This window comes from Dipodomys spectabilis, unplaced genomic scaffold, assembly GCF_019054845.1.
Source record: "Dipodomys spectabilis isolate Male_0828 unplaced genomic scaffold, ASM1905484v1 ptg000424l, whole genome shotgun sequence".
NCBI classification, from domain to species: Eukaryota; Metazoa; Chordata; class Mammalia; order Rodentia; family Heteromyidae; genus Dipodomys; species Dipodomys spectabilis.
The window spans coordinates 571,622-591,979 of NW_024871101.1; the positions used below are offsets into that span (position 1 = coordinate 571,622).

The following is a 20,358-nucleotide window of genomic DNA, read 5'->3' on the forward strand; positions in this document are numbered from 1 at the left end:
AAGGGGTAGAGTGGGAAGGGAGAGAATAGTGAGTTGTTGGTTGAATAATTCTATGTCATTTTCGTATATGAAAACAGCACATTGTACCCTATAAATTTTTACAACTATTTCTCAGCGGGTGCTCTACAACTTGAGCCATGTCTCCAGTTTGTAATTATTTTTCCATAAAAATAGTAATAGCCAGGCTTCAGTGGTGTGTGCCTATCATCCCAGATAATTGAGAGACTGAAATCAGGAGACTTCAGTTCTAGGCCAGCCTTGGCAAAAAAGTTAACTAGACCCTATCTCAGCAGAAAGAAAGTTGAGTGGGTATAAATAGGAGGACTGAAGTCCAGACAAGCATATGCAGGAAGCAAGAGCTTGTGTGAAAAATACCAAGAGCAGGGCTGGAAGTGTGCTCAAGTGGTAGAACATCAGTCAAATAAGCAAAAAATAAAACAACAAAACAGAGCTGGTACATTGTTCAACATTGCTCAAGCAGTAGCCCGTCTGCTTGGCAAATGTGAAGCTCTAAGCTTGAACTTCATTGCCACCAAATAATAATAATAATAATAATAATAATAATAACTTTAAAATAAATGACAATTACAGGTAGAAGCACAAAAAATAAAGAAAAGGAAGTAGAAAATGACATTTAAATATTTAAAAGGCACTGATATTCCTAAAGATTTCAACACTCATCAGCAAAGAAACTCCTAGATTTACCTTTTAGTGGTTCACTTGATGATTGGATCTGATTTTGTTTTCCAGTTGATTTTTGTTTGTTTTCTCCATCTGTTGGTGTCTGATTCTTTCCATAATTAGTCTCAGCCTTGGCAGCTCCAGATGTAGTGGGAGCAGTGGACTCAGTGGATTCAGTGTTAGGAGCACTGGGCTCAGCACTGAATGTGCTATAAGTACTGCTTTCAGCACCGGACATGCTGTGAACACTGGGCTCAGTAATTGATGTGCTGGGAGCACTAAGATCAGCACTGGATATGCTGGGAGTGCTAGATTCAGCACTGGAGATGCTGGGAACACTGGGCTCGGTGATGGTTGTGCTGGGAGCATTAGGATCAGCACTTGTGCTGGAAGTGCTAGGTTCAACAATTGATATGACAGGAACAGTAGGCTCAACATAGGATGTACTGGGAGCACTAGGCTCAGCACTGGTTGTGCTGAGATCACTCAGTGCGAGAGGAGCACTGCATGTGAGATCAGTAAATTCGGCACTGGTTATGCTTGGAGCGCTAGGCTCAGCACTCGATGTGCTTGCCACACTGAGCTCAGTGCTGGAAGCACTGAATATGAGGGGAGCAATTTGTTCAGTGCTGGATAGGACAGGAGCACTAAGTTCAGTGCTGGATGTGCTCGGAACACTAGGCTTAGCACTGGTTGTGCTGGTGTTACTGGATATGAGAGGAGCACTAGGCTCAGCACTGGTTGTGCTGGGAGTACTAAGCTCAACATTGGATGTAAGGGGAGCACTAGGCTCAGCACTAGATGTACTGGGAGCACAGATCTCAATACTGGTTGTGCTGAGCTCACTCAGTGTGAGAGGAGCACTAGACTCAGTGCTAGATGTGGTAAGAGCACTAAGTGTAAGGATATCAGTAGACTCGACACTGCTTGTGCTTGGAGCACTAGGCTCAGCACCAGATGGGCTTACAGCACTGAGCTCAGTGCTAGATATCAGAGGATCACTAAGCTCAGGGCTGGATGTGCTGGGAGCACTGGGCTCAGCAGTGGATGTGCTGGTGTTATTAAATATGAAAGGAACACTAGGCTCAACACTGGTTATGCTGGGAGTACTGGGGTCAGCACTGGATGGGCTTGAAGCACTGGGCTCAGTATCGGTTGTGCTGGAAGCACTGGTTGTAAGGGGAGCATTATGCTCATCATTGATTATTCTAGGATCAGTGGACGTGCTTGGAGCACTGGATTCATCACAGGTAGTGCTGGGAGCACTGGATTCATCACAGGTAGTGCTGGGAGCACTGGATTCATCACAGGTAGTGCTGGGAGCACTGGTAGTGGCTAGAGAATTCTCAATGATACTAGGTGCATTTTCGGAGATAGGAGTGTTGGCAGCATTGGCTGAGGAGGAAGAACCTGAAGGATTCTCCAAAACGGATGGGCTTACAATTATGTCAGAGGTGGTAGTTGTGGAAGCACAATCAGTGCTGTCAGTGGTGTCAGAGCAAAAATTAGTGTCGGTGGTGACCATGTTATAGGCATTGTCAGTAGAAATGCTGGGGGTTTCGTTAGGGATGTCAGTGTTGGGAAGATTGTCAAAAGTGTGAGTACTTAGAGTACTGTTTTCAGTGCAAGTGCTCAATGTATTATCTACAGTGTAAGTGCTGCAACTTTCATCTACAGTGTAGATGTGGGGAGCATTGTCTACAGTGTAAACATCTGGAGTATATTTAGCAGGTGTAATGCTAGTAGCTTTGTTTTTGCATCCACCTGGGCGGTCTTTCATTTTCTTATATTCACCTGTCTTAGCAGGTCTTTCATCAAATTCGTTATAATTTGCTCTTCCATAAGAGTAGGTTTCTAAAAGAATGATGTTGAAAAATTATAATAATTACAAATATCAAGTTGTTATTTTTTTTAACTTAACCAACAAAATAACACTTAAAGCCAGGCTTTACTTTTCAGTTTTCTTTTCTTTCTTTTTTTGGTTGGTCATGGGGCTTGAACTCAGGGCCTACGTGCTGTCCATAAGCTTTTCTGCTCAAGGCTAGCACAATTCTACTTGAGCCACACCACCGCTTTGATTTTCTGGTGGTTAACTGGAGATAAGAGTCTTATGCACTTTCCTGCCCAGGCTGGCTTCACACCACGAACCTCAGATCTCAGCCTCCTGAGTAGCTAGGATTACAGGTATAAGCAACCAGAGCCTGGCTTCAAAGTTTTCTTATTTGGCTTTAATAGGGTATTAGATATATGCATATGTGTTACTGCGTGTTATAATATATTGTAATGTATAGAAAGATAAATATAAACAATTTATATACTTTTTTCCAGGTAGTAATGCCACTTCCAGATTTTAAGGTTTTAAGATGGTTGGAATATTGACCCTTTAATGCCTTTTATATTCTTAGACTAAGGTCTTAATGATCAAGTTATTTATTTTTTTAATGCTGGTCCCAGGACTTGAACTGAGGGTCTAGGTGCTGCCTTGAGTGTTTTGTTCAAGGCTAGTGCTCTACCACTTGAGCCACTACTCCACTTCTGGCTTTTTGGTGCTTAATTGGAGGTAAGAATCTCACAGACTTTCCTGTATGGGGTGGCTTTGAACTGTAATTCTCAGATTTCAGCCTCCTGAGTAGCTAGGATTATAGGTGCCTGGCTCTTGACCAAGTTCTTTTATGGTTTTCAGGTTGGATTTTATAGACTCAGTCAGTAAAAAATCATTAAAAAATAAGTATCAATAAATTCATACTATATAAAAGTACAAGAGGGGGCTGGGAAGGTGGCTCAGTGGTAGAGTGCTTGCCTTGCATGCAAGAGACCCTGGGTTCCATTCCTCAGTACCACATAAGCAGAAAAAGCCAGAAGTGGTGCTGTGGCTCAAGTGGTAGAGCACTAGCCTTGAGCTGAAGAGCTGAAGGACAGCGCCCAATCCCAGAGTTCAGGCCCCACAACCGACAAATAAAATAAAATAAAAAAGTACAAGAAATATTTATGGGAAATTCTGTTTAAGAAACACTTTGCCTAAAACAAACCTAAGTGTGTATCATCATATATGTAGGATTGATGACACAAGGCAAATGTTCATGGAAACGTTGCTATTTCTGTTTTTTTCCACTTTATAAGTTTTCTAAATCTATTCATTTTATTAGCATATATTTCATTAGTATATATTGGTTGTACAAGGGAATTTCATTGTGATATTTCTATCCATGCATCAAACTCACCTCTTTATCACTCTCCCTTTCTCTCTTTTCTTAAAACAAATTCAACAGATTTTTTTCCCATACGTGCATGTAATGTACTTTAACTTTATTAATAATCATTTACCCACTTGGCTCCTCTTTCTCCCCTCAACAGAATATGTCTTACATTCCTGTCATCCAGTGTCTTCATCAGTGTGTATTAGCTGCACAAAGAAGTTGCACCATGGTATTTCCCACATAAATATATTATATTTTAGGTCAATTAACTCCCTGTTATTGTGCTCTCAATTTGTTTAACGAATGTACAATAGTTTCTGTTGAAAAAAGGTATACAGTACCGTGGTAATCTTGGTACATATACGTTGCTGGTGCTGGTGGAAGAGCTGGTAGTGGTGGCAGTGGTGGCAGCAGCTGCTGCACAACAGGTTCTTGGAAGTAAGTTACTGGAAATTCTCCTTGAGCTGGAGGATACATCATCTGAGTAGCGTGTGGATATAGAACGGGTGGATGTGTCATATACTGGGATCCGTGTGTTGTAGCAGGCACCTGCAGGTTGTAGTCAGTTATCTGGGGCACAACAACAATTTTTCGAATTCCGTTTTCCTCAACCACCTAAGATAGAGGACACAGGAAAGTAAGTCATTATTGTAGCTATTGTAATAGCTAATTAAGATGGATGAACATACTTGGAATCAATAAAAACGGGGGATTACTGATTATCAAAGTGATCCAAAGTCAGCAGGTAAATTAGGCATCTTGTAAAAGGCCAAGATGGATTTGGTTATAGGTCAGTCATTTTGAACAATTACTTTTGTTGTTGTTGTTGTTGGTTATGGAGCTTAAACTCTGGGCCTGGGTGCTGTCTTTCAACTCTTCAGCTCAAGTTAAGTACTCTACTACTTAAACCACAGTGCCACTTCTGGTTTTCTGGTGGTTTATTGGAGATGAGTGTGTCTCATGGACTTTCCTGCCTGGGCTGTTTTTGAACTGCGATCCTCAGATCTCAGACTCCTGAGTAGCTAGGATTACACACGTGAGCCACTGGCGCCCAGCTTTTAACAATTACTTTTAAACTGATTGCTTTGTGGAATGCCAGTGGCTTACACTGATAATCCTAGCTACTCACGAGGATGAGATCTGAGGATCTCAGTTTAAGGCCAGCCCAGGGCAGGAAAGTCCAGGATACTCTTATCTTGAATTAATCACCAAAAAGCTGGAAGTGGAGCTGTGGATCAAGTGGTAGAGCACTAGCCTTGGGTAAAAATGCCAAACATATGGCCCAGGCCCTGAGTTCATGCCCCAGGACCAACACACACACACACACACACACACACACACACACACACACACACACACACACACACACACACACACACACACACACACACACACACACACACACACACACACACACACACACACACACACACCAGTAGCTTTTTAGTAATAATGATAACAAGGGCTGGAGATATAGCTCATTGGAAGAGCAATTGCCTAGTACGGGAAAAGCCTTGGGCTGTATTCCCAGCATAGCAGGAATGCAATGGTAACAGTAAAATGAAAAAATAGTATTCCAGAATTTTTTTGTGTGTCTGTGTTAGTACTGGGACTTGAACTCAAGGCATTTTTTGCCCTCACTTGGATTTTTTGCTCACAGCTGGCTCTCTACCAGTTGAGCTATGCCTCCAGTTCTAGCTTTTTGTTGGTTAACTGGAGATAAAGTTTCTCAGAATTGCCTGGCCTTGAACCACAATTCTTAGATCTCAGTCTCCTGAGCAGCTAGTATTCAGCTCCATAATTTCTTTTATCAAGCAGTGGGATGGGGAAAAATGTTAAATGATAATTTAGAGCTAAACAGCCAAATAAAAACTATGTTAACATACCTGGGACATATATCCAGGTGGTAGGTAAATGGGAGGTAACGTACCACTTGGTGACATCAGAGGTACATCAGCAGGTCCTAAGAAAATAAATAATAATAAATAGTGAAATTGCTTGAAACAAAGTTATTTACAGGAGCCAGTTAACATTGAGTGGTCAAAACAGCACTGAGCCATAACAATGACAAGCCATTTTGAAAGTGTTGTTTATTCACAAAGACAATTATCAGAGACAAATCACAACTAATGAAAAATAAGCCCCTAAAACATGACATGGGCAATATTTATATTATAAAAAATATTGGCAAGACTGCTAATGCAGATGAACTACAAGAAGGTTATTTGTATATTGATCTCTCTCTGTCCTCTCTATTTTGTGCTGGTACTGGGGAATTTATCTCTTTTTCTCTCTTACCCCATCAATCTGTCTATATTTCTCTTCTGTTCTGGTATTGGGATCTCTGTCTCTTTCTCCCTTTCTCTCTCATCTATCTGCCCATTTTCCATCATCCATCCATCCATCCATCCATCCATCCATCCATCCATCCATCCATCCATCCATCCATCCATCCCTATCTATCTTTTGTTGTGGTACTGGGGTACCTTCCCCCTTCATTTATCTAATTCTATCTATCTATCTATCTATCTATCTATCTATCTATCTATCTATCTATCTTATCTCTATCTATCTATCTATCTTTCTATCTATCCATCCAATTTCTGTTGGCACTGGGATATTTTTATTTTATCTCCGTCTCTGTATCTCTACCAATCTCTTATTATCTCTATTTTTCTCTGTGGCTCTCTATATCTTTTTTGTCAGTTGTGAAGCTTGAACTCAGGACCTGAGTGCTGTCCCTGAGCTCTTCAGCTCTAGATTAATGCTCTACTCACTTGAGCTACAGTACCACTTCTGGTTTCCTGGTGGTTAATTGGAGATTAAAAGTCTCTGGGACTTTCCTGCCCAGTCTGGCTTTGAGTGTAGATTCTCAGATCTCAGCCTCCTAAGTAGCTAGGATTACAGGTGTGAGCCACCAGTATGGCTTCTATATCTCTTTGTTTTCTTTAGCTCTGTGTCTCTCAGCTCTCTCTCATATATCTGTCTTTCTGTCTATATCTGTCTCTATTTTGTGCTGGTATTGGGGTATCTCTATGTCTCTTTATCATGTTTGTACTGGGTTATCTCTCCCTTTATCTCCTATATCATTGTTTCCTCTTCATTTCTCTTGCTGTCAGTTTATCTTTCTCTTTCACTCTGTCTTTCATATCCATCTCTCTTTCACACATATTCTATTTATCTATCTCTTTCTCTCTCTGGATCTCTGTCTTTCTCTCTTTCATCTATCATTCTATCTATTTAGTTCTTTTTTTTGGGGGGTGGGGTCCAGTCGTGGGGCCTGAACTCTGGGCCTGGGCGCTGTCCCTCAGCTCTTCAGTTCAAGGCTAGCGCTCTACTACTTGAGCCATAGCGCCACTTCCGGCTTTTTTCTTTTTGCTTATGTGGTGCTGAGGAATTGAACTCAGGGTCTCAGGCATGCAAGGCAAGTGCTCTACCACTGAGCCACCTTCCCAGCCCCTCTATCTATTTAGTTCTGATACTAAGATTTCTCTCTAGCTCATCTCCTCTTGCCCCCCCCCCCATATGTACATACGTATGTATGTATCTATGCATCTGCCTATCTTTCTTTTATTCATCTTTAAAAAAATATAATTTTATTGTTATTATTAAGGTGTTGTAAGAGAGGTTACCAATTTATAAGTCACATAATGAGAACATTTTTTTGGGACAATGTCACCCCTCCTTCTCTTTCCCCTAGTTTTCCACTCTCATTCCTGCCCACAAGTTACATAGATCATTTTGTACATAGTGTATACTGAATAGCATGATAGCATTTGTTCACTCTTCCTCTCTCCTCTTTAACCCCCGCCCAAAAGAAAAAAAAGACCCAAAGCAAAAACAAATACCACCACCTCCACCATCACCATCACCAATAACCATAATTTTTTTCTATTTCCTGGAATTTGTTCTGATAAATAGTATTTTAAATATTCAGAGCAGTTACACCTTTGGGTTCTTCCTCTAAGAGTATCCTCCTTTAGTTTAACTGTGTGTGAATATCTAGAGTCCTGTGTAGGTTATCATGTCCTGTTATATTTTTAGATACAGCTTCCCCATATGAGAGAAAACATTTATCATCTGTCTCTCTGAGCTTGGTTTACCTCACTTAACATGATTTGTTCTAAGTCCATCCATGTCTCTGGCAAATGACATAGTCTGTCTGTCTACCTACCTACCTACCTACCTATCTATCTATCTATCTATCTATCTATCTATCTATCTATCTATCTATCTATCTATCTATCTATCTAATCTCTATCTTCTCTCTCTCTCTCTCTCTCTCTCTCTCCTGTTGATACTAGGGTATCTTTCTATCTTTCCTTGTTCCCTTTCTCTCTTCTCCTCATCTTCCTTCTTCTCTCTCCACATCTCTCCCTTTCTCTATCTCTACCTCTTCGTCTTTCTATCTCTCCATCTATTATGTCTATCTATCTGTCTTTCTATCTCTCCGTCTGTCTCTATCTAGTGATTTTGCTGAGGTCTCTCTTTCCATGTCACTTTCTCTTTCTAGCTTTCTCTTTGTATCTTTTATTTCTGTCTCTGCTACCATATCTATCTTATATCTCTATTCCTATCTCTTTATCTCTCTGTATTATCTATATATGGATCTATGGATCTATCTATCTGTCTTGTCTGTCTATTATCTATTGTTCTAGCCATGTCTATTTTTTGTTTGTACTGGGGTATCAATTTTTGTCTTTTTTCCCTTTCATCTCTCTATTTCTCATTTATCTATCTATCTACCTACCTATCTATCTCTCTGTACTGGGGTATCTTTCTCTTTCTCATTTCTATCAATCTATGTATGTAAGTATCTATCTATCTATCTATCTATCTAGTAGTTTTACTGTGGTGTCTTTCTCTTCCTATCCCCATTTTTCTCTACCTATCTCTTTTTTTGTATCTGTCTCTAAGTCTGTCTATCTCTAATCTACTATCTATCTGTCTGTCTGCCTGCCTGCCTGCCTGCTTGCCTGCCTGCCTGTCTGTCTCTTTTGTCAGTCTTTGGCCTTAAATTAGGCTTGGTTGCTGAACCTGAGCTTTTGCACTCAAGGCTAGCACTCTACCACTTTAAGCCATAGCTCTACTTTTCTGGTGCTTAATTGAAGATAAGAGTCTCAAAGGTTTTCCTACCTGGGCTGGCTTTGAACCTCCATCCTCAGACCTCAGCCTCCTGAATAGCTAGGATAATAGGCATAATCCACTGGTTCCCAGCCTATCTGTTTTGTGCAGGTGCTAGGCTATCTTTCCCTATCTTTGTTTTTTTTTGGGTCCAGTCATGAGGCCTGAACTCTGGGCCTGGGCGCTGTCCCTCAGCTCTTCAGTTCAAGGCTAGAGCTCTACCACTTGAGCCACAGCGCCACTTCCGGCTTTTTTCTTTTTGCTTATGTGGTGCTGAGGAATTGAACTCAGGGCCTCAGGCATGCAAGACAAGCGCTCTACCACTGAGCCACCTTCCCAGCCCTCTTTCCCTATCTTGCATGTGCTCTCTCCCCATATCTATTTTGTGCTGATAGTTGTGCATCTCTATCTCACTAGATTTCTATGTATGTATATACATATTGAATTATTTTATTCTGGTACTGGGAAATCTCTGTCTGTTTTTGTATATCAATCTCTATCTTTCTACCAATCCATGTGTCTTTCTTTTTCTATTTTGAGTTGGTACTGGGGTATCTATCTTACTCTATATATCTTTATCTCTTTCTATGTATCTGGCTATCTACCTATATCTCTATTTCTCTACTTTTAGTTGATACAAGTGTTTTTCTTTATGTCTTTCTATTCCCCTATCACTATCATTCTATTTTTCTTTCTCTTTAAATCTCTCTGTGGCTCTCTATCTTTTCCTCTCTGTATCACTCTACCATTCTCTTTGTCCTACTCCCTCTATGTGTCTATTTAGTGTTGGTACTAGGGTATCTTTCCTCTATCTTGCATCGATCTATGTATCTATATATCTATATATGTATGCATGTATATATTTATCTATCCATCTATCTTTTTATGTAGTGATCTATGTATCTATGCTTCTATATATCTATGTGTCTGTCTGTCTCTCTAGTTGTTGGTACTAGCATAACTTTTTATCTCTTTATTTTTCTCTATTACTCCATCTATCTTTCTCTCTGTATATTTATCTTTTGTTTCTTTCATCTACCTCTCATTTATTTCTCTTCTATTTATCTCTCTGAATCTTTCTTTCTTTCTTTTTTGTCAGTCATGGGGCCTGAACTCTGGGCCTGGGCACAGTCCCTCAGCTCTTCAGCTCAAGGCTAGCGCTCTACCACTTGAGCCACAGTGCCACTTCCGGCTTTTTCTGCTTATGTGGTGGTGAGAAATCAAACCCAGGGGCTCACATATGCAAGGCAAGCACTGAGCCACCTTCCCAGTCCGAATATCTATTTCTCTATGTCTATTTGTCTCTATTTTCTCTAAATCTTTGCCACTCTGTATATCTGTTTCTTTCTTGCTCTCTCTCAGTATCATTGCCATTCTTTCTCACGCTCTGTATCTGTCTATTTAGAGTTGGTACTGGGTTATCTCTATACCTCTCATCTATGTATGTATGTACCTACTTATGTATCTATCTATTGATCTATTTCTCCATCAATCAATCAACCAATCTCCCTCTCTCTTTCTATGTATTGATCTATCTATGTATTGTTGTTTTATTTTGTGCTGGTACTGAGGTTTCTTTTTTCTTTTCTTTTCTTTCTTTTTTTTTTTTTGCTGGTTGGGGCCTGAACTCTGGGCCTGGGCACTGTCCCTCAGCTCTTCAGCTCAAGGTTAGCACTCTACCCCTTGAGCCACAGCCCCACTTCTGGCTTTTTCTGCTTATGTGGTGCTGAGGAATTGAACCCAGGGCCTCATGCATGCAAGGCAAGCGCTCTACCACTGAGCCACCTTCCCAGCCCTGAGGTTTCTTTATCTCTCTTCCTGTCCTACTCTCTCCCTTGCTCTCTCTCTCCTCTTTTTACTTCTTGTTCTCTGCTCTCATCTCTCTTTCTCTCATATATGTGTGTGTATGTATGTTTGTTTGTATCTAGCTACCTAACTGATTATTTTGTGCGTATTGGGGTATCTCTATCTCTGTTTCTACATTCCTCTCTATCCTATTTTTCCATCACACTCTTATCTCAGATCGATCTATGTCTTCATCTGTCTATCCATCCATCTATCTATCTATTTTGTGTGGCTACTGGGGTATCTATCTTGCTCTATATCTCTGTCTGTCTGTCTGTCTGTATCTAACTGAGGTATCTATCTATCTATCTATCTATCTATCTATCTATCTATCTATCTATCTATCTATCTATCTATCTGTCTATCTATGTCTATTGCTGGTACTGGTGTATTTCTCTATTTTTCTTTCTTTCTCTATCCCTCTATCTCTTTCAATCTATTTCTAGCAGTCTCTCTAAATATATCTTTTATCGCTTTTATTTCTGTTTCCATCTATATATGCATGTATGTATCTATTTTGTGCTGGAAGTGGGGTCTCTATTTCACTGTCTCTCTCTTCCTATCTATTAATATCAGACAACTTTCTATTTCTCATTTGTCAATGTCTCTGTGTCTATCTGTTTTGCTCTATCTCCCTTTATAACCCTATCTCTCTCTATTATCTATCTATCTATCTATCTATCTATCTATCTATCTATCTATCTATCTATCTATCTATCTATCTTCATCATCATTATCTTTTTTGCTGGTGGGTACCTATCTTTCTCTCTCATCTATCTATATAACTATCTCTATGTCTTGTAATTTGTCCTGTTATTGGGATATCTCTGTCTCTATTTCTGTATCAATCTCTCTAATGATATCTCTAATTTCTATTTCTCTAGCTCTCTCCATCTCTCTTTATCTCTGTCTCTCATCTGTGTATCTCACATCAATAGGTATGTATGTATATATGTCTGTCTATGTATCTGTCTGTCTGTCTATCTCTCTCTGTTTTATACTGGGTATCTCTCTTTCTCTATCAGTCTCTCTTACTACCTCTCTGTATTTATATTTTACCACCTCTCTCTCTATATATATTTTCTCTCTATATCTTTCTGTCTCTCATCTATCTTGTACTTAGGTTTCCAGTATGTCTGTTTGTCTATGTCTTTTGAACTGGTACTGTGGTATCTCTCTATCTCACTCTTTCTTTATATCTCTATTTTGTTCCAGTATTGTGGTATCTGTCCATATCACTATCTCTTCTTCTCTCTCTATCCACCTATCCATCCACCCCTCCTTCTTTCTACCTACTTATCTATCTTTCTTTATCATCTATCTTTCTACCTATTTGACTATTTTGTGCTAGGTATTTCTATTTTTCTTTGTGTCTCTTCTATTTCCCCTTTCTCTCTCTTTTCTTTTTCTTTTGTTTTGTTGCTTGTGGGTCTTGAACTCTGGGCCTGGGCACTATCCCTGAGCTCTTCAGCTCAAGGCGCGCACTCTACCACTTGAGCCACAATGCCACTTCTGGTTTTCTGGTGGTTAATTGGAGATGAGAGTCTCATGGACTTTCCTTGACAAGGCTGGCTTTGAACCGAGATTCGCAGATCCCAGCCTCCTGAGTAGCTAGGATTACAGATGTGAGCCTCTGGTGCCTGGCTCTCTTATTTTTCTATCTCTATCACTATGGTCTATCCATCTTGCATGCATGCATGCATGTATGTATGTATGTATGTATGTATGCATGTATCTATTTTGTGCTGGTACTGGAGTATCTCTACCTTGCTCACTGTCTGTCTGTCTAATTTGTGCTGCTACTGGGGTATCTCTCTGTCTTGCTCTCTATCATTCTATATCTGTGTATCTATATGTCTATCTTTTGCTACTACTGGTATATCTGTCTATTTCTTTCTCTATCTCATTGTCACTCTATCATTCTCATTTTTTCAATCTCTGTCTATTTCTCTCCATATATCTTTTTTTGCCCTTCCTGGGGCTGGAACTGAGAGCCTCGGCACCGTCCTTGAGCTTCTTTTGCTCAAGACTAGCACTCTACCACTTGAGCCACAGCACCACTTCTGGCTTTTTCTGTTTATGTGGTACTGAGGGATCGAACTCAGGGCTTCATGCATGCTAGGCAAGCACTCTGCCACTAAGCCACTTTCCCATCCCCCTCTTTCTACACATCTATCATCTATCTATGCTCCATCAATGTATTTATTTATTTGGTGCTGGTACTGGGATTTCTTTTTACCTCTTTATGTCTGTTGCTATCTCTAAATCAATCTCTCACAGTATCTTCTATTTCTATTTTATTTCCGTCTTCTCCTTCTTTTTCTTTTTTCTTTTTTTTTGGGTCCGGTTGTGGGGCCTGAACTCTGGGCCTGGGCGCTGTCCCTCAGCTCTTCAGCTCAAGGCTAGTGCTCTACCACTTGAGCCACAGCGCCACTTCCGGCTTTTTTCTTTTTGCTTATGTGGTGCTGAGGAATCGAACCCAGGGCCTCAGGCATGCAAGGCAAGCGCTCTACCACTGAGCCATCTTCCCAGCCCCATCCGTCTTCTCCTTCTAACTATATCTCTCTATCTCTCTATCATCTATTTTTGTGCTGGTAATGGCATCTCTCTCTCTTATCTCTGTCTCTCAGGTCTGTCTATTTGTCTATCTATGTATCTATCAATCAATCTATCATCTATCTATTTGTTTTGGTTCCTGGTATCTATCACTAGTCTCTGTCTCTATTTCTCTATTTTTTGCTTGCACTGGTATATCTGTCTCTTTCTCTTTGCTTTATTTTCATCCCTCCTTTAATCTGTATCTCTATTTCTCTCACCCATCTATGTATCTATGTGGCTATCCATTTTATGCTGGTACTGGAGTCTCTGTCACTCTCTTTATCTCTCCTTTTCTATCTCTGCTCCTATTTCTCAATCAATCCCTGACAATATCTCCTTTTTATCTCTCCTCTAAGTCTGTCTCTCTTTCTCCATCTCCCTCTATCTCACCTCCCTCCCTCACTCCCTCCCTCTATCTCACCTCCCTCCCTCCCTTCCTCCCTCCCTCCCTCTCTCCCTTCCTTCCTTCCTTCCTTCCTTCCTTCCTTCCTTCCTTCCTTCCTTCCTTCCTTCCTTCCTTCCTTCCTCCCTTCCTTCCTTCCTTCCTCCCTTCCTCCCTCCCTTCCTTTTGTGCTGGTACTAGGGTCACTATCTCTCTGTCTCTCTCTCTCTCCAGTTCTGGGGTATCTATGTCTTTGTCTCTGTCTCTATTTATCCATCAATCTATGTATCTACCTTTTTTCTTTCCTATATATCTGTATCTCTTTCTGATTTTTGTCTGTCTCTTATCTCTCTTGAATTATCTGCCCCAGTATATATCTATGGATCTATCTATGTAGCAATAGATATAGAGATTTATCTATCTACCTTGTAGATAGATAGTGTCTGTTGTACTGGATTACCTCTCAATCTCACTATCTCTTTATCTTGATATCTTTTTTGTGGTGGTACAGTGTACCTCTCAGTGGAGCTATCTCCCTATCATCTATCTTGTGCTGGTACTGTGGTATATCTATCTCTTTTATTCCATCTCTCTTTGTTTCTCTAACTCTCAATGTCTCTCATTATCTATTTCTATTTCTTTATATCTCTAACTTTTTTACATATCCTTTTGTATCTCCTCTATGTTTCCATCTATCAATGTATCAATCTATCCATTTCGTACCGGTACTGAGGCCTCTCTCTCTCTCTCTTGCTTGCTCTTTGTCACTCTATCTCTCTTTGTCAATATCTCATACTATCTACCTCTATTTTTCTGTTTTCTCCATCTCTATCTCTATTTCAGTTTCTCTCATCAATGTATGTATGTATGTATGTATTCTCTCTTTTTCTCTCTTCCATGTTGTCCCTCTGTCTCTATCCTTGTCCTTGTTTCGTTTTTTTGCTGTTTGTATCTTTCTTTTCTTTATCCCCCCCCCCCACCTGGGGTTTGAACTCAGGGCCTGGGCACTGTCCCTGAGTCTCTTTTGTGCTCAAGGCTAGTGCTCTTAACACTTGAGAAACAGCAACACTTCTCTGTATCTTTTGATCTCTCCATTTTTATCCTTTTGTCTCTCTTTTTCTTTATCTCTGTGACATTGACTCTCATCTATCTCTCATCTAATTATGTGCCTATGTATCTATTTATTGATATCTTCATGTATGCACCTACTTATCTTTTGTGCTGGTACTAGGGTACCTATCTCTTCCTTTCTAATCTCTAGCTTCCATCTCTCTAACTCTGCATCTATCTTTCAATCAATCAATCAATCAATCAATTTATATATCTTTTGTGTGAGTACTGGGATACCTATCTTTCTCTCTCATTTCTTTGTCTCTCATGTATCTTATAATTGTCTGTTGGTCTATTTTGTTCTGGTCTTGTATCTTTTTTTTTATCTCTATCTCTATTTCTCTAACAATGTATCTCACTATCTCTTTCTATTTCTCTCTATATCTCTCCATCTCTTTCTCTATTACTATTTTTGTCTCTCATTCTTGGTCTCTCATCTATCTTGCATTTATCTAGGTCTCCAATATATATAGCTATACACCAATGTATATGTATGTATGTATGTATGCATGTATGTATCTCTGTTTTGGCTGTACTTGTGAATGTTTCTTTATCTCCTCTTTGTGTCTCTATCCCTCTCTCATATCTCTCTCTCTATTTCTCTTTCTCTGTATCTCCATCTATATATCTAAGTATCTATTTTGTTCTGGTACTGGTTTCTGAATCTGTCTCTCACTATCTATTAATGTCTCATACTATCTTTCTATCATCTATCTATCTTTCATCTATGTTTTTTTGTATTCATAAGCCACTTTATTAAATAGCAACTTCTTTTTTTTAATTGTGAAAATACCATACAGAGGGGTTACAATTACATGGGCAAGATAGTGAGTACATTTCTTATCAAGCATTGTTGCCTCCTCCTTTGTTTCCCCTACCTATCCCTTCCCATCTCCTCCTCCTCGCTGCCCCCCACCAAAGTTGTAAAGTTCGTTTTTCAACTATAGCTCTCTGTCTATATTTTTTCATTGGGCTCTCTAACTCATATCTATTTATCGTTTGTGCTGGTACTGGGGTATCTAACTTTCTCTCCCTTTTATCTCTCTGTCTCTCATCTATCTAATCTCTTGTCCGTCAATCTGTCTATTTTGTTCTGGTACTGGGGTATTTCTCTTTTTTTGTCTTTTCTTTTTTGGTAGTTGGGATTGAACCTAGGATGTTGCCTTGCTAGGCAAACACTTTGCCACTGAGCTATATCCCAGCCCTTACTTCCCTTTTTTGTCTCTGTTTCTTTTGTTCTAACAATCTTTCTCATTATCTCTATTTCTTTCTATATATGTATATCTGTATCTCTTCATCTCTATCTCTCTGTTTTTGCCTCTCTCTTTGTTTCTCATCTATCTCGAATATGTCTATGTCTCCATCGTGTATCTATGTAACTGTCTGTTTGCCTATCTGTCTGTCTATCTATCTATCTATCTATCTATCCATCATTCTCTCTCTGAATCTCTTTGTACTGTTTTGTTTTTTTTGGGGGGAGGGGGTCCGGTTGTGGGCCTGAACTCTGGGCCTGGGCCCTGCCCTCAGCTCTTCAGCTCAAGGCTAGCGCTCTACCACTTGAGCCACAGCACCACTTCCGGCTTTTTTCTTTTTGCTTATGTGGTGCTGAGGAATCGAACCCAGGGCCTCATGCATGCAAGGCAAGCGCTCTACCACTGAGCAATCTTCCCAGCCCTCTCTTTGTACTGTTACTGGAGTATTTCTGTTTCTGTCTTCCTTTATCACTCTCACTATCTCTCTTTTCCCTCCATCTCTTTTATATTTTTCTTTTTCTATCACTCTCATCTATCTATGCCTTCATGTATGTATGCATGTATCTATTTTGTGTTTGTACTGGGGTATCAGTCTCTTTTTCTCTATTTTTATGTCTTTCTATCTCTACCACTATATCTGTCTTTTCCATTTCTCTACCTATATAGTTCTTTCAGTCTCTCTATCTCTTCTTTTTGTATCTGTCTCTTCTCTCTCCCTCTCCCCCCCTCTCTCCTCACTATCATTTTGTCTATCTCACTCCCTCTGTCTGTCGATTTAGTGTAGGCACTGGGGTATCTCTCTCTCTCTATGTATCTATTTTTCTATCTACGTATCTCTATTTCTCCATGTACTCTGTATGTAGTGATCTATATATCTATCTGTTTTGTGCTAGTACTGAGGTATCTCTCTACTTCTCTCCTTGCCCCTCTTTCTCTCTTACTCTTTATCTTTCCATCCCTCTTTTTCTTTCTACCTCTTTGTCTCTCTGTTTCTCATCTCTGTGTTATCCATATACCTATCTATCACTCTAGATTTCTTGAATTTATGTATGTATGTATATATGTATATATGTCTGTCTGTCTGTCTGTCTATCTATCTATCTATCATGTGCTGGTACTGGGATATCCCTCTATGTCTTTCTGGAACTCTTCTTTTTCTTGGTCAGTTGTGGGACCTGAACTCTGGGCCTGGGCACTGTCCCTCAGCTCTTCAGCTCAAGGCTAGCACTCTACCATTAGCCACAGCACCACTTCCAGCTTTTTCTGCTTATGTGGCACTGAGGAATGGAACCCAGGGCCTCATGCATGCAAAGCAAGCACTCTACCACTGAGCCACCTTCCCAGACCTCTGGCCCTCTTCTTTTCTTACTCTTTCTAACTTTTTCTCTTTTGACCTCTCTCTGTCTAACTCTCTCTTCTATCTCTTATCTACTTATGTATCTATGTAACTATCTACACCTCTATGTATGTATGCTTGCGTGCATGTATGTATGTATTTATCTATTTACCTACCTATTTTTTTGTGCTAGTACTAGGGTACCTAACTTTCTCTTTGTTTCTCATCTATCTACAACTGTATGTATGTATGGATATCTATCTATCTATCTATCTATCTATCTATCTATCTATCTATCTATCTATCTATCTATCTATCTATCTATCTATCTATCTATCTATCATCTCTGTCTCTATTTTTCTACCTGTCTGACTGTACTGTTACTGGGGTATGTCTCTTTATTTCTCTCTTTTCTTTCTCTACCACTTTCCCCTCTATCTCTCTTCTATTTTTCTTTTCTTTTTTTTGGGGGGGGGGTCCATCGTGGGGCCTGATCTCTGGGCCTGGGCACTGTCCCTCAGCTTTTCAGCTCAAGGCTAGCGCTCTACCACTTGAGCCACAGCGCCACTTCCGGCTTTTTTCTTTTTGCTTATGTGGTGCTGAGGAATCGAACCCAGGGCCTCAGGCATGCAAGGCAAGCGCTCTACCACTGAGCCACCCTCCCAGCCCTCTCTTCTATTTTTCTCTATATCTTTCTAACACTCTTATCTATCTAACTTGTATCTATCTATGTAGCTGTACATATATGTATGTATCTATTTTCTGCTAGAACTGGGGTCTATCTATCTATCTATCTATCTATCTATCTATCTATCTATCTATCTATCTCTCTAGTGCTGATACTGGGGTGTATATCTCACTATCTCTATGTATCAATTTCTGTATCTTTTTTTTTTTTTGGTCCAGTCGTGGGGCCTGAACTCTGGGCCTGGACGCTGTCTCTCAGCTCTTCAGCTCAAGGCTAGTGCTCAACCACTTGAGCCACAGCACCACTTCTGGCTTTTTTCTTTTTGCTTATGTGGTGCTGAGGAATCGAACCCAGGGCCTCAGGCATGCAAGGCATGAGCCACCTTCCCAGCCCTTGTATCTATTTTTTTGCTGGTACTGATATGTCTGTCTGTCTGCCTCTCTCTCTCTCTCTCTCTCTCTCTCTCTCTCTCTCTCTCTGTGTCTCTTTCTCTTTTGCCAGTCCTGGGGCTTGAACTCAGGGCCTGGGCACTGTTCTTGAACTTCTTTTGCTCAAGACTAGCACTCTACCACTTGAGCCGTGGCACCATTTCTGGCTTTTTCTGTGGTACTGAGGAATCGAACCCAGGGTTTCATGCATGCTGGGAAAGCACTCTACTACTAAGATACATTCCCAGCCCCGCCCCCTTGCAATCTTTGTCTATATTTTCCGTTTCTAACTATCTCTCTATCATCCATTATGTTTCCATGTATCTATTTTGTGCTGATACTGTGTCTCTGTCTTGCCATTCATTTATCTATTTCTCTCTCTATGTGTGCCTATATACCTATTAATTCTCTCTTTTCTTTCTATCTCATGTTTGTCTCTATGTATGTCGCTATGTAAGTCTCTATCTATCTATCTAGCTATCATCTATCTATCCATCTAGTCTGTGATGGTACTGAGGTATCTCTTGCTTTTTCTCTATTTTTCTCTATTACTACATCTCTTTTTACTGTATCATTTTCTATTTCTCTTTCCATCTCTCTCTGTCTCTTCCTATCTCTATTTCACTCTATCATTCTCTCTCTATCTCACTCCTTTTGTCTGTCAATTTATTGTTGGTACTGGGGTATCTCTAATGTATGTATCCATTTATCTATATATAGATTTCTGTATTTGTGTATCTCTGTTTATATATGTATGCATCTCTCTCTCTCTCTCTATCTACCTACCTTCCTACCTATCAATCTATACATGTGTCTATGTATTTTGTTGTGCTACTGGGGTATCTCTATCTTTTATTGTCTCTATTTCTCTAATAATCTTTCTCCTATTTCTCTCTTTATCTATAGTATCTATCACTCACTATCTTTTTCCTATCTCTCTTATTTTGTCTCATTTTATCCTTCTCTCTCATCTACGTATCTTGAATCTATTTATGTCTTCATCTATGTATGTATCTGTCTGTATATCTGTATCTTTTATGTCCTGGTACTGGAGTATCTGTTTCTATGTTGCTACTTCTCTGCCTCTATCTATTGCTGCTATTAGGGTGATTATTTCACTATCTTTTTTTCTTATGTCTCTTTATGTATCTATGCATTTGTCTATTTTGCTACTACTGTTGTACCTTTGTGTTTATCTCTTTATCTCTTTCTTTTATTTTTATTTTTTTGCCAGTCATGGTGCCTGAACTCTGGGCCTGGGCGCTGTCCCTCAGCTCTTCAGCTCAAGGCTAGTGCTCTACCACTTGAGCCACAGCACCACTTCCAGCTTTTTCTGCTTATGTGGTGCTGAGGAATCGAACTCAGGGCCTCGTGCATGCAAGGCAAGCATTCTTCCACTGAGCCGCCTTCCCAGCCCTCTATCTCTTTCTATCCCTTTCTCTTTCAATCTCTATCTCTATTTTTCTATATCTCTCATCTATCTATTCCTCCACCTAGGTAACTATGTATCTATTTTGTGTTGGTACTGGGGTCTCTGTTTCTCTCCCCTCCCCTCAATCTGTCACACTATCTTCTACCTTTCATCTATTTATGTTTCTATCTCTCATCTATATCTTTCACATCTATCTGTCTGTCTATCTACCTACATACATACATATTTAGCTATCTTTTTCTGGTACTGGTGTATCTCTCTGTCTCTTTATCTCTTTTTTCTCT

General features: G+C 40.0%; 1 protein-coding gene across 1 annotated transcript in view; it reads right to left on the reverse strand.

Moving 5' to 3' along the window:
• Nucleotides 1-20,358, reverse strand: part of LOC122097666 (fibronectin type III domain containing protein 3C1-like) — an 89,017-nt gene that overhangs the window by 26,444 nt on the left and 42,215 nt on the right. Inside the window, exons 4-6 of the mRNA XM_042668274.1 lie at nucleotides 5,765-5,841; nucleotides 4,220-4,493; nucleotides 706-2,535 (exon numbers count right to left, since the gene is read on the reverse strand). Coding sequence (XP_042524208.1) covers nucleotides 706-2,535; nucleotides 4,220-4,493; nucleotides 5,765-5,841 — 2,181 coding nt within the window. The remainder of the gene's footprint in view (nucleotides 1-705; nucleotides 2,536-4,219; nucleotides 4,494-5,764; nucleotides 5,842-20,358) is intronic.